The 19,404-nt window shown below is 33.9% G+C and overlaps 1 protein-coding gene across 4 annotated transcripts; it reads right to left on the bottom strand.

Moving 5' to 3' along the window:
- Positions 1-7,155: 7,155 nt before the first annotated feature.
- LOC133818644 (uncharacterized) lies at positions 7,156-14,936 on the bottom strand. 4 transcript variants are annotated; one of them, XR_009886009.1, is made up of 6 exons: positions 11,565-11,616; positions 10,798-10,858; positions 9,851-9,915; positions 8,362-8,462; positions 7,708-7,793; positions 7,156-7,574 (listed from the first exon to the last, which is right to left on the bottom strand). XR_009886009.1 is itself a non-coding variant. In XM_062251662.1 (6 exons), the coding sequence occupies exons 2-5, from the start codon at positions 10,829-10,831 to the stop codon at positions 7,725-7,727; spliced, it is 243 nt and encodes an 80-aa protein (XP_062107646.1). In that variant the 5' UTR covers positions 10,832-10,858; positions 14,716-14,936; the 3' UTR covers positions 7,224-7,574; positions 7,708-7,724. The 4 variants fall into 4 exon arrangements, 2 of the variants coding, with proteins under 2 accessions (XP_062107646.1, XP_062107636.1); XM_062251662.1 differs by lacking the exons at positions 8,362-8,462; positions 11,565-11,616 and adding exons at positions 9,541-9,615; positions 14,716-14,936 and having other exon boundaries at positions 7,224-7,574; XM_062251652.1 differs by lacking the exon at positions 8,362-8,462 and adding an exon at positions 9,541-9,615 and having other exon boundaries at positions 7,224-7,481.
- Positions 14,937-19,404: the final 4,468 nt, after the last annotated feature.

Below are 19,404 nucleotides of genomic sequence, written 5' to 3'. Positions count from 1 at the left end.
CCTCACTTGGATCCCACTCGATGGGATTCGTCTCCCGGACTGGATCATCCGCCACCATAATTTACATCCGGGGGCATAGAGGTTACATGTTCCCGGGAAGGTGGTTTGGGCCTGTATCTCAATTCTAGTCCCTTTATTATGCTCGTGCTACTCGCCAGCTATTGGGCTCGGCATGGTTTGGGACAACAAGGTTTGGTTGCTCATCGGACATTGCGCCCTTGTTGGGCCCGGATCTCTCCTGGGAGCCCATGGAAACCATTTGGCCATGCCACGTGTACAAGGTGGAAAATATGGATAACAGGTTGTAATTAGATTGTTCATGTGCTTATGGTATTTTTTATCTTAAAAAAATTATCTTGTTATCCACCTATACCTAAGCCTAACATTATAAGCTTACAAAGTCCTATTGATTTATGAGCATATTTTGATTTATATTAGTGGAGAATGGCAAGTAAGTGAGCTTATGGAATAATTGGAAAGTTGGTTTGTTGGATGGGAATTTGATATGCATGAATGAGTTGAGTGTATTATTTATTGGGAATGAGTAGGTTGTCATTGATGTTTATAGGTTAAAGTGTTTTAGAGGATTAGTTTAACTGAAAATTTGGGTTGTAATTCATGTTTAGTAATTTTATGAGAATTTTGTGATCTACATTCATGACTTTGAGGCATATAAAAAAAATTTCGTTCATTGGGTTCACGTTAAAACTATGTTTTGTGTTTAAGCTATGTTTTGTGAGTTTGTGTCTTTTGCTCGAGGGCGAGAAAAGATTAAGTTTGGGGAGTTTGATAAGTTCGTTTTAGGGTCATTTTAGAGTGTATTTTTATAGTGGTTTTGAGTCTATTTGTGTGTTTTGTGCAATATTACGCATTTGTTTTGTTTTTAGATTTTTCTATGAATCATGGGATGGAATGGAAAGAAGCGGAGTTTGTGGACAAAAATGGGCAATTTTAATGATGTTTGTAGTCATTTGGCATTAGTTCTTATCATCCGAGAGAAGTCAAGACGATTTGAGGTGGAGAAAAGAGCTAAAAAGTGAAAATTGAGCATACGAGGAATTAGGGTCTCGACTTGGTCAAGCAAGCTGCGACTCAGCAAAGTCAAAGGCTGCCTAATTTGTTAAGAGTTTAAAGGTCGCGACTTGGTCAAGAGGGTCGCGGTGTTGGAGGAAATCGAGACAATTCCAGGAGGCCTTAGAAGACGTGAGCCGCGACCTGGCTAAAGAGGGCCACGATGCCTGAAGGCCCAAACGAATGCTGAGATGCCTTAGAAAAGACACGGGCCGCGACTTAAGAAAGGCCAAGTCCTGGACCGCCTTGCTAACAAAGAGGGATTAGTTTTTTTTTTATATAAGTTCAGAATTTAGATTTTAAAAAAGAGAGGTTAGATGTTTTGATTACGAATTTGTGAGCAATTATGACTCTTAGATATTATTTTTCTGTAGTTCCATATTTCATTTTTTTTCTTCAAACTATTAAATTTTATGAGTATGAATAATTATTTTTTTTTGTCTGTCATGTCTGATATGAACTAAACACTTAGTTCTAGGGTTTAATGTAGTCACTTGGATGCTTGTTAATTTTCTATGAAAGTCAATGAATTTCTTCTTCTTTTATCCTATATTTGTATGGTTTGTTCTTAATGCTTGTGAATACCCGATCAATATTTACATGTTCAATGATTTTGATTCGAGATCCGAAAGGGGAGAACTGAATATTCTATAGCCATACAGACATAAATTGCATATAGGACGATAGTATTTATATCATTTGAGGGTTTCTACATTTATTGTTTGCTATATGTTAAAATTTATCACAGATATGTGGAAAGTTTGCATATAGATTGAGATCTTTTTACCTTGAAAAATAATTAAGATTGTTTTTGTTAACCTGCTATTAGGATAAAAAATTGAAGAATTGATTGTTCTGATAAGTAAAAATGATAAGTGGAAAAGTTTATGAAATTAATATACCCTAGGATTTTAATTATTGAATTATTCTTTATTATTGTTTATGTTTAATTTGAATTTTGCAATTTAGTTTAATAATCATTCTAGTTTTAGCAGTCAAATAGAAATTAAGAATTAATTATTGGTAATTTCTTATAGTCTCTGTGGGAACGATTTGGATTTATTATCTATATTATTTGAGATGATTGCATATAATTGTGCATATTAAATCAATATCACCCACCTCAAGATATAAAACCCATTGGGTGCAAATAGATATACAAGAGAATGAGAGGAGTTGATGGGAAAGAAGAGACTTTCAAAGCGAGGCTAGTTGCTAAAGGCTACACACAGAAAGAAGGTGTGGATTATGAAGAAACATTTTCTCCTATGGCCATGCTTAAATCCATCTGGATCTTCTTATCCATTGGCAATCATTTTGACTATCAGATTTGGCAAATGGATGTCAAAATGGCTTTTATGAATGACCACATTGATGAAAGTATCTTTATGGTACAACCAAAGGGTTTCATAGAACAAGGCAAAGAACAAAGGTTTGCATACAACAAAGGTCCATTTATGGACTTAATCAAGCATCCAAATCATGGAACATAAGTGTAATGCCCTACTACCCAGGGACCGTTACGGTGTGCATTTTAAACAGTGCTAAACTCACTAACCAAGTCATTTGGCCATAATTGTGTAGCTAAATGTGATTAACGGTTTAGGGTTAAAAAAATTTGTTAAAGATACAACATTTCACAAAAACGTTTGCTGTATACTTTGGGATCCCAAAATATATTTTAAAGGTTAATTACAAGAAAACATTTACAACCAGCCAACCTAAGTGACAAAATAAGGTTTAACCCTAGTTCCTCTTTAAACCCTTAGTCGTGGTGGTCGAGCAGCCGCATATGTACACATTGTCACCTAAGCTCTCCAACTCAAGGATGGTCCAGCTTTCTTTTGCCTTTACCTGCACCACATAGCACCCGTGAGCCGAGGCTCAACAAGAAAACTCAATATGCTCATGAACAGGATAACATGTCACTGAATCATAATAGCATGCCTAGCAATAATAGCCCTATTCATGCATGTAAGCAAGTCCAAATAAATGATTGTGGACCCTGCCCTCCTGTATAGATGACTATCAAGTCAATCTGAGAATATGTTCTTTGAATAGATGACTAATGAGTCACGAACTTAAACCAGATAAGTAACTAATAAGTCACGAACTTGAACCAGATAAGTAACTAATAAGTCGCAAACTTGAACCAGATAAGTAACTAATAAGTCACGAACTTGAACCAAATAAGTAACTAATAAGTCACGAACTTGAACCATATAAGTAACTAATAAGTCACGAACTTGAACCAGATAAGTAACTAATAAGTCACGAACTTGGGCTTCGCACCCTAAGCCATGTGATGTTACAGTCACCTGAGCCTTTTGGCCCTGGCTCTATGTAACTAGCGTTTAGACCAGACAAGCGCTTTTGTTTTCATCGAACTTGGGGTCGGTCAAGAATTTCATGCTTATGTTGATAATGCTTATGTCGATTAGATCTAATCTTTTCAGCTTACGTTAAACACGCTAATACCGTTCTTGACTCATAAGCCAATACCATACTACCAGTGCCCAGTACCACTGCCGAACTTGACTAATAAGTCATAGTTTCACAATCAATACTGACACCATTGCCGTTGCTGACTAATAAGTCAGTACCATTCACAAGTAAGCAATGCAACTAGGCATTTATCATATGTCAAATATTCAAATACAGGGCATTCTGCATGCTTACTCATCAATCACTAGCATAATTATGATGCACATTTATAGAGACTTAAGCTCTGATCAATTCCATATTCAATATTCATGTCATGTCCTAATCACATGTGCTGCTATGCATTTTCAATGCAATCAATGTCCATATATAGAGTACTCAACATGCCTCATCAATAACCCTACATGTCACATACTGGGTGCAGTTTTCTTACCTTTGGTCCAAGCACAAGTTACCAATAAACAATCCTTAAGCACGATCTTGATTCCAAGCCCCTAGCGATAACCTAGTCACAACCATAATATAAAACCTCATCAAAAATGAGTAAAAAAATACTTCCAAACCCAACCTAAGCCTCTAGGATGTCGAATCCTACTCAACTGGGTAGTAGGATTGATCTCAGGCCCTTAGAGTTAAGTTCCCACGACTAAAAACCAAATCTGGGCAAAACTGCCCTTAAGCGCCGCGACCCCCAAACCCTGAGTCGCGTCCCGCCTCTAGATAGAAGCCAGACCACCTCTCTGTCTGCACCTTGCACCGCAGCGCACCAACCTTGCGCCGCAGCCCTACCTACCCATCAGCCAACCTCATCCTCTTCATCAAGCTTGGGTCACGGTGCCCTAAAGCAGGGTCGCGGCTCAACCACGAACCAGCCAAAAACCTTCATTTTCTTCATTTTAAAACAGTCCAAAAACCTATCCAAACATCTCCAAATCCCAAAATCAAAGTTCCCAAACATCCTAATTAACCAAAACCATTAAAATCCAAGCTTCAAATCATCCAAACATAAAATCCAATTCAAACTTAAAAACGCAAAAACTCAAAACTTAAAACTTGGATTACCTCTGATTAAGTCGTTTCCCAACTAAATTCTCCAGCTAAAAAGATACTAATCTTCCCTAGAATTGCTATGCCTCGATCCTTGCCTAAATCCAAGTCCTAAAGATCAAGTTTCCTTCGAAAATGCGATCGATGTCAAAAAGGGAATAGGAGAGAGAGAGAACGTTCTGAATGTTCTATTTTATAATTCTAACAGGTTACTTCAAGCTTAAGTAACCTCAAGCAAATCCTAATGCCAGGGGTCCCGAAAATGCCCCCCAGGGTAAAATAGTCAAAATTCTCATAATTCTCTCCTAATCTCACTAACTCCCAATTTATCATCAAATATTTATTCCCATTACCCAATATCCCAGTAATGTGCTAAATACCCATAATACCCCTTGACTCACTCCGAGTCAAGTATGAATCCCTTTGTGACTTTCCCACCAGCTTGCTTCCTAGGATCGCCTCATGCTGAGTAACCCAAGCATAACCAAATAATAATGAAGTACCACACACATACCACATATATGCCAAATATACCCAAAATGGCCAAAATATGAAAATTTTCCAATTGAATAGATTTGGGCCCACATGCATATTTATTACACATAAACATGCATATCTAGTCATATTATAATATAACTCACATAATCACATAATGATACACATAAATATCACATAATCATATAACTCCAAGATTTTCCATCTTGGCCCCCTAATCAAGGCCCTAAGCCTTATTAGGAAATTTGGATAATTACAATAAGATTTGGCCAAGTTATTAATTCTTATGATTTTGATCAAAATGTCGATGAGACCTATGTATACAAGCAAATTGATAAGGACAAAGTGGTGTTTCTAGTTTTATATGTAGATGATATATTACTCATTGGGAATAATGTGAATAAATTATCTGAGTAAAAGTTTTGCTAGCCAACTAATTCCAAATGAAAGATTTGGGAGAGGCAAGCTACGTTCTTGGGATACGATTAATTTGTGACCGCAAGAAAAAGTTGTTGGCATTGTCTCAAGCATCTTATATAGATAAAATACTTGTGAAGTATGCAATGTAGAACTCCTAGAAGGGAAATCTCCCATCTCGTCATGGTGTTCACCTCTCCAAGAACCAATGTACTAAGACACTCCAAGAGGAAGAGGAAATGAGACGGATACCCTATGCCTCCACAGTAAGAAGCTTAATGTATGCAATGTTATGTACCATACTTGACATTTGCTATGTTATGGGTATAGCCAATAGGTACTAGTCAAATCCATGATTCGACCACTGGGTAGCAGTCAAAAAAATTCTCAAGTATCTTAGGAGAATGAGAGACTATATGCTAGTATATTCCAGAGAGAATTTGATTCCAATCGGATATACAGATTTTGACTTCCAAAAGATTCTGGGAAATCTACGCCTAGATTAGTTTTCATGCTTGGGGTGGAGCAATTATATGGAGGAGTATGAAGTAAGCTTACATTGCTGACTCCGCCATGGAAGTAGAATATGTTGCTGCAAGAGAAGCAGCAAAGAGGTTGTATGGCTTAGGAAATTTTTGGGTGATCTGGAAATTGTTCCAGACATGGATAAACCATATGTACTCTACTGTGACAACAGTAGAGCAATTGCCAACTCAAGAGAACAGAGAATCCATAAGAGAGTCAAACATCTCGAGCGTAAGTACCATCTCATAAGAGAGATAGTAGAAAGAGGGGATGTAATCGTTCAGAAGATTGAATCAGCAAACAACCATGCTAACCCCTTTACAAAAACACTGCCTGCTACGAGTTTTGATAGTCATTTCTTTGATTTAGGATTACGCGACATGTCTCATCTTCTTTAGGGCAAGTGAGAGATTGTTGGGATTTGTGCCATTAAAGCGTATTTTTGTATGAACGATTACTGTTAATTAAATAAATTTAATATTTTGCACTCATATTTGTATTTAATAATACACGTCATTTATCATGAAGATCCAATATTATTGATGTGGTCTTGAATAAAGTGTATGTCACTCCAAGAAAAAATGCTTTTAATAACACCGAAAATGTGTTATCAAAACATACCATAACACTTTCTGATGTGTTAACACCGACTATGTTATCGTAGGTTAGGGTACTTTACATAACACTTTATCATTGTTATACAGATGTGTTATGATACTGTCAACGATAACACATTTTCTGTGTTATTTTAATATATAGATAAGTGTTTAATTATGTTATTTATAGTCGATTATATAACACATTTCAATACTTATAAATTTGTGTTATACTACACTTTAGTATAACACATTGTTTGTGTTATACTAAAGTGTAGTATAACACATTTTTTCTGTTATACTACACTTTAGTATAACACATTATTTGTGTTATATAATGAAGTTTGCATAACACAATTCTTTGCATAAAAATTGTTATTATAATAGATATTATAACACAATTTTTGTATTATTTTAATATTTAGATAAGTTTAAATTCTCATTATATATTTTATTTATATAATACTAATTTATTCTATTATATTTTAATTTTTTTATATAATTAAAATTAGCTTTCTAATATATACTAGCATCATCAAATGAACTTGATTTTCAAATAACAAAAAGTAAGAACATTCAACATTGTATTAACAATCCACAAATTAGTTTAAAACATTCAACACTGTCATCAACAACAAAATGTTCTTTAAGTATTCAAGGAGTCTTAAATATTCAACATAGTTAAAAGTTACTACTTTCAACACAAAGAAATAAACAACAGTTGCAATGACTGTACAGTTGCAGGGAGATGGTCCAGTGGTCAGCAATGACTGTACAGTTGCAAAGAATGGGTAGTAATCCCAGACACATTAGAAATATTAGCCACGTCCTCGACAGATTCCATGTTTATCATGCCACCAAAACGTGAACTGAGACAACAAAACTCCACTGTCGAGAAAAGCAACACAAGTAAAAGCTTTATTGTTATGTTAACCTCTGTAGTTGATGGCCTGAAGTCACATAGTACCCGAAGGCCAGAACCTGATGTTTTCAACAAATGTTTGCAAACAGATAAGTTGAGGCTTTTACATGCAGATCTCAAAAGAATCAGAAAGTAACATGTCCCAAATGACCCCAAACATAACATAGTACACAGGAAAAAAACAGTATTTACCACACTCGACTCTCCAATTACCCACTCACAGCAGTTTCTTGAGCATGAAATGAGCTGCCAATGCCCATTAAAGCAAAACACACCGCCTAGAGCATAAAGAAAAAAAATATCAATAGAAAGAACAAGGTAAACCAAAATATTTATAGAAAAATCAAACAAGCCTATCAAGAAAAGAAACTCTTGGCAAATTTTTAAATAATCAAAACACAACAAATTGAAGATTCCCATTTGTGCCAATTCCAAAGTGCAAAAAATAGTTAACAGACCTTAAAGCCAATGTACAGTAAAACATATTTCAACAGAAAAATGCATGGGGACCATATGGTCAAATGTCCATTCAGCATTCATAAAGGACTAGTCCATATCATGTCTGAACTAGAGAAAATGGTTCAATAAGACTAAAAATGTGACCAAACCAAGTTCAATACCATAAATTGCATAGAAATATCAGGATTTTGAAAGATTGGTACTGCACTTGACACTTAAAAACAAAGGAATCATTGTTTCCCCCCTTGGAATAGGAACCATCCAATTTTTATTCCCTCTAAAGAACCATTTGAATAGCAAGAATCACAAGCTATTATACTGTTGTTTTTAGGTTTCAGCATTATACCTGAATCAACTACCTCTAATTCCAAGATTGATAAATCCTACCAGGAACAGATGGCCCAAATTTGACTGTATCCTAGGATAATCTGTATGCTTGATGCTACTATCAAAGCACCTTGGACTGCTCTCATGGTGTTGAGAAATCTCTAGAAAAATGTACAAGAAAAGTAAGCTTCCTTACAACACAAAGATAGCAAAGAAGTCATACCATAAAAGAATGCTTTAGTGATATCAAGGAAAAGGAAATGCCTTATTCAAGAATAGAAGGGTTGCACTTACGACATGAGGGTCCTCAATGCTAGCCAATGATGAATCATGAATGATAGATATAATAGGGACCATGAATGCATAAGACCCTCCAATAATAGTAGGAAGTCTGGTTCCAAAGAGAGTTTGAAGAAGTGTGTTAATTCCTTCAACAAACAGTAGAGTCTGTACTACTCTGACTTTATCACCCTGATGAAATTTTATTTTTCAAAGATGGTTCATAAAATCATTAACAAAGTTTCAACTTTGATACATAAACAACTCCAAAAACTTGACTTTATCAGTGTCTATATACATGACATAGATGAAGAATATGAAGGGAGAATAATACAGACCTGATTTCTCACACTTGGCGCAGTCGTCCAGTGCTGAGGATTTGGTATTGCTGCTGTACTATCACTTACGAAAGTTAATGTAACTGATTCTTGTTGTACATAAGCTGTTATTAATGGTGGTGCTTCTCTCATTACCCATAATAAAAAAGCTGAGGGGATTGATGAACCTAGAAGCACACAAAAGTGAATAAAACAAATCAACAGACAATTTACCAATTCTCCCAAGAGCATTTTACTAGAGAGAAGAACAATATTTTAACCATGTTCAACCTGTAAGAGCTATTATTTATTATCAACAAGAAAATTTACATCTAACTCTGCTAATCAATGCTTAACTCCAAGTAATCATTAGGGGGGCTAAGGAGAGATCTAACAATAGAACCTTGGCAATCTACAAAGTAACTAAATTTGGAAGGGTTAGTTAGCATTACTTACCTACAAAATAATACACAATTAGAAGAGAAATGCAACCACCATTCACTTCCTGGTCATGCCAGTGATAAAGCATCTGCAAATTTTTTTTTTAAAATTACGAGAATGAACTGCTAGAGATCTATTAGACCGAGTTAGATGTTTGAATGAAAAATGAATGGCATTACATGCCCTATAGATAGGAACTTACAGGAATGTCAGTTAACAAAGCCACAAAAGCATTAGAGGTGAAACATATAACACAAACAACAACTAAACCCGCAACCTGCAAACCCAAAGTTACATTCATTCAGCACAACTTAACAACTTTCATGAAAAAAAAACATGGAAAGTGCTCATAAAAAGGTTTTCAATTTATATGCCAAAAAACAAACCTTTTGAGCAATCTTATATCTGGATAAAGTTGAAAAGTAAAGAATGTTTAGCATCAGAGATGGCAAAACTCAAAGCAGCTAAGAAAGAAGGTAATATCATATTAAGAATGAATTGGAAAAAAGTACCTTCCAAAGCTCTGAAGAAGCTCTTTCAGTTCTGACTTTGCTCATTTTCAGGCATAGTAATATTCCTTGAAAAAAAGAAAGACAAAAAAAAAATTATAACTTAAATAATAATAATAAAGGACCCAAGTAATTTGTTTTGATCGTAAAAAGTATTCACCGCACCACATAACAGAATAATTAGCATGCACTAATGGTAAAAGAAAACATGTGTAAAACAACCTGTGCTTTTCCAATTTCTGAAAAATCAAACATATGGAAAAGTGTCCAAATAGTGACTTCTCCTGAGAGTTCATTATATATAAACACTTTGACCTTATGATGAAAAATACAAATAACAAAATCCATTAAAAATAGACTCTAATGATCATGATTTTATTTTTTCTCTAGGATTTCTTTGGAAGGAATTAAAACCATCAATTTCTGAGAAAAAATGGGTAACTCAAACTTTCTGAATCAATTGAAACAATCTGAGTCAATATTAACGCCTCAATGTAATAGAGAAAATCAAGGAAGCATCAGTGTTGAATTTGAAATTACATGTGAGGTCCTGTTAATTTGGGGCAAATCCTTTACTTTTGCTTGACATATTTTATAGTTTTATAGCTGTCAGAAATTATTATTTTATTTATTGTAAATGAAATACATCATACTTAAATTGCATATTCTTGTAAATATGGAAGCAAGTGGAATTCCGATTCTTTTAAGTATTAACCTTTATATTACTTCATTCAACTAAAAATAAGTCAATAGCATCTTGTGAAGTGTAATAAGTTCTGACACCATAATACAAAAACTATGTATTGGGTCATCCCATCAAGCAAAAATAACCAACAATGACCTAATTAGTTCCTACACCGAAACAAAAATTACTAGAAAATGAACAAAACAGATGATAACTAGAACTTCTGACAATTGAAAGCAGATAAACTTGAACGAAAATTGCTTACCATAACAAGCTAGTGCTCCAGCTAATAAAAGCATTGCTCCTGCAAAAACCTCTACATATACCTGCGTAAATCAATAATATTATTGTCACAACTCCAATATAATGTTAATCCATGAAGAAGTAAAAGTATCATAACCTTCTTTGTTCTATCAGAAGATATTGCAATCAAGGTTATAGCAATTTATCACTAACAGTTGTTCATTTAACTCATAGAAAGCACAAAATAAGAAAAGTTAGTTTTAACTTAGCATCTTAGACATGCCAATTATCTTATTTGAACACTTTGCAAAAGTAATCTCCTGTTTACAGTGTATGTTGTACCACAAATAAGCCATTGGAAAATCCTTAAATGTGGGAAAGCAACTAGAAATCCCTAAGTAGCCTTAGAAAGCAATAACTTAATCATGGACCATAAACAGTACTGGACCGGCATGGAGCCATAGTTTTATTAAAGGGGGCTATTTATATTTTTTTTTCGCTACTTTTGGAAGCTAAATTGGAATTTTTGCATACAATTATAAATAAAAAAATGAAACAATAAAAATGATTGAGCCTTCCGCTATACTGGCTATAATGCCTGGTATGTAACTATGTTGGAAGCATAGGAAAAAGAGATTTAGCGTAATTATTAACCATTTCATATGTATTCATGTCATAATAAAAAGAAAAACTAAGATCAATTCATAGTCAGGAAAATCTAGACAGCATTCTATTATAATACCAAGGAAAGAAAAATACAAAATGTATCGATATGTGCATAGTGCATACCCGAGCCACCACTGTAGAATCAATAGGGTTTTTTCCCATCCCAATCCAGATTATAACAGCACAAGCCAACATCATCAATTTGAGAACAAAAAGGAAATGACAGAGAAGCAAGGGGGCACCACATATAGTTTATAATAGGCTGATAGCAAAATCATCAATTTGAGAACAACAATTAGATTTCTTTCTTACATAGATAAAAGATTCTCCCTTGATGATGAACCTAAGAGTTTTAAAACTGCTATTGCTTGTACTTCCAGGCAGCAAGTTTTATCACTGCTTGGATCTCATTCAATTACAAGATGGATAGGCCCTACGGGGCTATTTGGGCAGTCACTAGTTCAAGTTTAGTTTTTGAACCAAGGAGGAAATTTGTTATATTGGTCCAGGAAACTAACTTCTAATTGTTTCTGTTAAGTTTGTTGGTTCTATTTCTTTAAGTTTGTTGTATTACTTTAGTTTTTTCACTAGTCGTGAAAAAGAACAAGTTTTATTCTCTAAAATTGTAACATCTTGAGAGGAACAAAGACAAGAGTGTTGTCAAGGTTGTAAAGAGAATTGTATAAGAAAGAATCAATAATAGTGGCTGCCCCTTAAATGTAGACTAGTAGCAATTTTGCTCTAGTTCGAACCAAGTAAATTCTAGTGTGTTGTTTCCTGTTATTTTATTATTCTTTGTTTTACTGTTATTTGTTTGATCAATTTTTTTGGTCTTTAAATTTGTATCTTGATTAAAGCTTCTGTTTTGTGGAGTTCTTCTTGATATACTTGGCACAACAAAAACTATCTCCTTTTCAAGTTCCTATACCAGAAACTAAAAAATGATGAGAAACAATAGCCCCCAATAGCACGGAAAGATGGGGAGAGACCTTTATTTTTATAGATCATCTTCTGTAAAAAACTAGAGTCTCTTTATTTCTCATCAATTTTTTTAACTTAAGCCTCAAAAGTTAACAGCATATGAACTAGTTTATATAACTAACTAAACTTCCATATAGCCAATTCACTTATCAGTGATTCATTGAGAATCATCACATACTTTAATTAACTTATGAAATATATCAAAATATGTAATCATAGTAAACAAACACATTGAACTTTTCAGCTTAATGAAAAGATTCTATATAAATGTGTCTTTACCTCATTCACGTGTTCGCTTAGATATTTCAAGAAAATAACAGCACCGACATAAGGTGGGTCAAATGATAACAAGTGGTAGGTGCCAATAGTTGATACTTCATTTTCAGCCCACAAATCCAACACAGCCCAACCTACCAGACCATAATACCATACCAAACAATACAAAGAAAACAGGAAGAGTAGCCCCATGGATGCAAGCACCAACAGTTCCAAAAAACATCAAAGCATAGTCCACTTCAAGAAAAATTGCTTTCAAGAAGACCAAAAAAGTATTATAAAATACATACCATAATACTAAATATAAGCTTTCAAATTATGGAAATTATTCTCTACAAATGCTCTATCAAAAAAGAAAAAGTAAAAGTACAAATCATTTTTCAAGTTCATTAACCAAATAAAAGGTCCAATTTTCACATTACGAATGACATATCTTGAGATCTAACTAATTCATGTCTTAATATATAAATCCTATACAAGTTGTTATGGGTGAGCTGGGCATAATAAGATACAAGAGGTCTTCTCCAAGAGGTATTTACATATAAATTGGATCTCTTCACCATGAAATGAAATAAAGCGAAATCTAAGTTGTTTGCAAAGACTTGTTCTGTTCAACAACATAAAAATACATGATGCACTAGTTTTATTAATAAAATTAATACGCTACATTCATGGCTATATGTCTCAAAATATATGTATAATTAGGTTACATAACAAATGAAGCAAAAAATCTCCAAAAAAAAACATAGAATCCAATAATAAAATAAACATACATCTTTGAGAAAATTTAATTATGAATTTGATAAACCTATTTAGCAAAATATTCATAAATAATGTAAGTCAACAAGTTAAATATTCATGATGTCACATACACAACATACACATTGGTGAAAAATATCACATCTTGAGCAAGAGATATTTTACTTTTGGTACACAACACAAGCAACAAATTTGATATTTTTTTATACAAGCTTCTTAGAGGCATTGTAACAAACATATTATGTTAAGAGACATAATTGATTACAAATATTTATAGAGAAAAATCACAAACCAATATCGCTTTTTGGTGTAGCTAGAGATGAGATGGACTGCCTACTTCTAAGACAAGAGAGGCTTCTATTCACTACTAGTAATTCCACCAATTGCTAAAAGTGAAATGATATATAGGAAACTAAGCCAAAAAATAAAAGCACAATGCCTCTATGACAAATAAAATAATAAACGAAAGAAACATATACCACTATATAACAATGGCAAAGAAAAAAATTGTTCGGTAAACAATAAGCCTATAATGAAGAAAACTATAGAAAAGTATGTATAATAGAAATAAAGAAAGAAAAAAGCACTTGAACTTTTGAATTAATGTGTAACATTAACATCAATACTCTATATTATGTCTCTAAGGTATTTCACCAAACATATGGAGTGCAGATTTTTTTATTGTCTTAAACCATAAGCATTGTTGTATAAAACTTAATCTTAACTTCATAAAGTTTCAAACTAAAATGAGTCACTCAACTAAGAATCCAATCCCATAATCAAGTTTTCTAGTAAGAACTTAAAGAAATTATTTTTTTCAACATATTAGATTAAGTTTGGACTTATGCATCTAAAAATTGAATGAAGTCATAACAAAATGGTGCTCACTTTTGTTACACAGCCCCGAAAATCTCAAATGGCAATTGAAAGTCAACAATTTGTTCTCTTTGTTTCCAAGCTATAAACCATTTAAGTTCTATATAATTTCCATCATTTGCAAGCCGCATCTTTAAACTTACCACCATCATTCCAATTACCAAAAGGAAAAAAAAAATCAAGCATTCCCATCTACAGCAACAAAATTCTCAATGATATATTTGAACTCAATTAAACTTTCTCTTGTATATAAATATATATATACACATTTGTATACCAAGGGCATTGAGCATTAATGATATTGATTTATATGCCTAAAAGAAATTATGTCCTATAGCAAAATAAGGTTCTGGCAAAGAAATTAAGTATATAGAAAACAAACCTAAGCCCCTAGAAGTCGCATACTGAAAATGTCAAGTGACTGTCTTTCCATATCTTAGACACCCATATAGTTACATAATCTTCATTCTTTACAGCCATTTGAATCTCCGAACAAGCCATAAATCACCAACCTAAAAGTAGATTTCTTCATTATATTAAAAAATAAAAATAACTAGTCCTACTTGAGAAAATGGATAACTAGAGTAGACCTGTTACTGGACGAGGACATGCAATCCCTGGTACTGCCAGGTCTGTCTATCCACTTTTGAATACAGGATCTTTCATATGTCTGCAAAAAGGTTAGACAATTAAAATTAAAATGATTGTCAATATACACATGTTATAATCTGTGAAGGCGGTGGCTTGATATTATTACCTGTCTAGTGGAGACAATCACATGGTCTTTCATCAACTCAAGTGATATTGGGCACCTAAAATCATCTGGAATAACAGGAGATCTGTGCTTAACCAAGTCCTTATCACTTTCAGGGGCATCATTTGCTGGGTTAGGACGACATCTTTTGAAATGAGTCCCCTGGAACTTCATCACTTGTGATAAACATTTCATGGAAAGCAACTGAAATGAGTCCCCTTTAATTTTAGTAGCAACACAGGTCAAACACAAAAATTTTAATTATGAAAGCAAACCAGTGACAGAAACTCACACAAAACATCATGTGCAGATATCCACCTTTTGGGATCTCTAATAAGCATTTTCCTTACTAAATCTTTGGCACCTTTAGAAATACTAGGCCATGGGTCTGTTGAAAAGTCTAGGTCACCATGTAATACTTCTTCAAATATCCCTTGCTCACTCTCTATTGAAACCAAGGGGAAAGAAAAAAGGTCACAAAATACACATACAGAGAAACTTCCAAAAAAAAAAAAATAATAAGAACCAAATGTCAAATTGATCGGTTTCATCCTAGAAAACTAAAGAAAAAAAAACAAATATACCTTGCCCCAACCAAAGTTGTCGCTGCAAAGCCTGTTTCCATGAAGCTCGGAGCCCCCGACAAAGCCTGTCACCACATCGATTGTCGGGGCAAAAGTCATCTCGAGCGACTGGAGGATAGTACAGCTGCTAGTTCGCACGCGTTGTAGCCATCCGCAATCGTCCCTGAGTCCCTAAGTCCTAGCCCTCTACAGCTGTGCCAATCGAGCCCGCCCCGCCTACACCGATCGAGCCCCACCAGACTTCTGCCAACGTCTCGGTGATAGATGAACTCCAAAAATAAAAAAAGAGATGAGGAGGTGGTTCGGTCCGAGAGAGGAGGAGGAGGAGGTGGTGATAAGGTTGAGTCAATGGGTATAGCAGGAAGAGAAAGGAAAATGGGTATAGCACGAAGGAAAATGAGACAGAGAGAGAAAGAGATGAAAATGGGAGTCTACTGTACATAATAGGGAAAAGACTTAGGCATTTACTTTATACTTTGCCGCTTTTTTTTTCACTTTGCCATGTGTTACTTTACTGACTTACTTTATATATATACTATAATACTTTTTTAAATGTATTATAATGATGTGTTATTGAAAGGGGGTTTTGTTGTAGTGTGTATAGTGATATATGTACAAAATGATTTATTTCAAGATAATAATATAAAAATTGTTCGTAATTATTAAATAAAGTGGGAACTTTATTTAGTAAAGATTATGAGTACGGTCTATCTTCTGTTTAAGACAGAACAGTTTATCCAGACTGTTAAGTGTAGTGACACAAAGAGATAGAGATATCGTATACAATATAGATTTTATTGGACTGGGACACGATGAAAGAAAGAACTTCTGATAAACTTCGTTAAAATATATAAGTTCAACATTCATCAATCGATGGTCATTTGAGATTTGAGCTCAATCCTGAAGTGAGTAATGAACTCCTATTTTGATTTTATGAATTTTGACTTATTGGGTAAAGTTCAATATTCCTACGACCGAATTCATGATATCTTGGAGTCATAGATTACAAGTGGCTAGGAACATACTTCACAAATATGAAATCTACCCCTTACTTAAATGAAAACATATTAGTTGTTCCTTTTATTGTTGATTTGAGACTTGAATATAGAGCGCTCAATTTTTGTTATCGAACAAAAATTTCATTCTATAATTAAATTTATAGAATAATATTCATTAGAGGATCAATGGAACTAATTGATAAAGACATAATTAGAGAGGTTAACGGACATTAAGACATGGCTTTAATATGAACAACTAGCAGAGGGTCATAACTCATGCAATGACTAAATAAATGGACGACTTTATAGTTGTAACTTCTAATAATATAAGACTATAGTTTTGAGAGTTCAACTATGAATTTTTAGTGGAATAATTCATAGTTAATAAATAATTAATGGAACTAAGAGTTAGTGAAATTAATTAAATTATTGGAGCTTAGAACTACGGGTCCATACTGTCCTCATACTAGCTCAATAACACAGATGGATGATTTTTGTATTAAAAGGAAATAATTAAAAATAATAGAGTATTATTTTTAATCTTAATAAATAATATTATTTGTGAAATAATATTTAATGGCAAATAAAATTATATTGATAATTTTGTAAAAGTATTTTTTATTGAAAATTAATTTAATCATATTTAATTTTGTGGTATAATTGTATACTACATAAAATAATATGATAAAGGTCCAACAAATAGCATTTTATAGAGATAAAATACAACAAGGCCCAAAGCCTTGTAGTTGGCGCCAACCACAGTCCAAATGGACTGTGGCCCACGCATAGGCCTAATATGATTAGGGCTAGGTCTTATTTCTATTGTTATATTAATTGAGTATAACATCAAGAAAAAATGAGATGCAATTTTCACGATAGATTTGCCAAGAGAGAAAAATAGAGAACTTTGTTCTCTCTGGAATTGTGATCATGTGTTGAGATTCAAAAGTGTGTTCTTGTGTATCCTACCAAATATCATAGACATCCACCTGTCTCCTTCTCTTTGTGCGAGACATTGTATGGAAGATGGTGGGTTAGGAGGCTAACACGATATTTGATATACACGTGTTCTATATCTAGAAAATGTATTTGTAATTTGCTATTTTATTCAGATTCATGTGCATGAGAAATATCTCATTCTAGTTATGGTTCCTAGAGTGATTCGTTCTTATGCTTTAATAATTGCTATTATTGCATTGATATATTATCCCATGCTTCCACTGCATTGTCAATCACGTGATCAAAAACCAGCACAGCAGGCTACACTGGTGGCACGCCTGCTGGCAGATCGTCTGCCCTGTCCATGGGGTGCTCATGAGGAACACCTTCGGAATTCATAGGTGGCACCCCAACCGGGTGCACGGGAGGGACGCTAGCTGGCTGTCTTGGTGGTACTTCGCCATGGGGGTCCACTTGCATCCCTTGGGCTGCCAAAGTGGCCCTCATGGCATTAACTATCTCTTGTAGGGAAGTTATGTTCCCCTCATGGGTATCAAGCTTCTGCATTTGAAAGGCAATCTGGCCTTTAAGCGCCACCTCTGGTGTCTCCTCCGTGTACATGGATTAGGTGTAGTCATTGTCATCGTAATACCCATTGTCCTCGCCATCGTACTCGGTACCATACTCAGCATTGTACTCGACATTTTCAAGGTAATCGTCTTGAGCTACCTCCGAGTTTGCAGGCGGAGGTGACCAACTATTTTTTTCTCTTCCAATAACATTGTGAGGAGAAGTGTCATCGTTGGCATTTCTTGTTGTTGTGACCATTGTTGAACTTTTCAACGCTTCCTTCTGTTGGAAAACCAATCAGAGCACGCAACAAAAAACTTCTCGTGGTGGGGCCGTTGTTGATTTATTTTTATGAAACAAAACAACAACAAAATACAAAAATGTTCAATAATCTTAATAAATAATTTATAAGACCAAGAAAACAATCCAGAAACATTATCATACAATACTATTAACCATGCAACAAATATATATATATACAATATATTTATATATACAACATATAAACACAAAATATCAAGAACATGAACTTTTACCTCTTGAAGTCTACCAAGTGTCATTGAGTCTTTTCGTATTTTTATCGATCTTCCTATCCAAAACTTTGAGTACTCAAACCATGATCTTCCGGAGTGTTCTCTACACCTCAAGATATGTGTGGGCACATAGAGAACATGTGTTTGTATTTTAGGAATCACAAGTATTTCTCAACACATGAGAACTTGGATTATGGACTCAGAATGGCTGGAATAAAGAAGAAGAAATATAGAGAGTTTTTGTCTAACAAAAGGTCTGAGAACTATTATAAATTTTCTCTATATTATTGTGTGTCTCTTGTATATTTATTATTCTTCTATATCATATATATAGAGATTTATGTTACTTTATTATTTCTAATAATAATAGTAATATAAAATATTATAATAATGATGATAGGATTAGATTTTAGGTAAAAGTCTAACTTACAATATTTGAAAAATCATTTTCAAATTATTAAATAATTAAATAAATAAAACAAAAACTACACGAATACAATATTTGTATAGTGGTACACGCATGGCACGGTCCTTGGACTGTGTCAAGCGTGTACTGCTATTCCCTTTTCAGGGATTTTCCATTTTTTTATTTAATTATTTAACTAAATCAATCTCCCACAAAATAAGATGTTAATCTTTTTAAGGAAAATATGACAACCATATTTCAAAATTTAAACTCAAAATTTAAATTCT

This window comes from Humulus lupulus, chromosome 1 (assembly GCF_963169125.1).
Source record: "Humulus lupulus chromosome 1, drHumLupu1.1, whole genome shotgun sequence".
Classification (NCBI taxonomy): domain Eukaryota; kingdom Viridiplantae; phylum Streptophyta; class Magnoliopsida; order Rosales; family Cannabaceae; genus Humulus; species Humulus lupulus.
The sequence above is the reverse complement of the archived record's forward strand: the minus strand, read 5'-3'. Positions and strand labels throughout refer to the sequence as shown.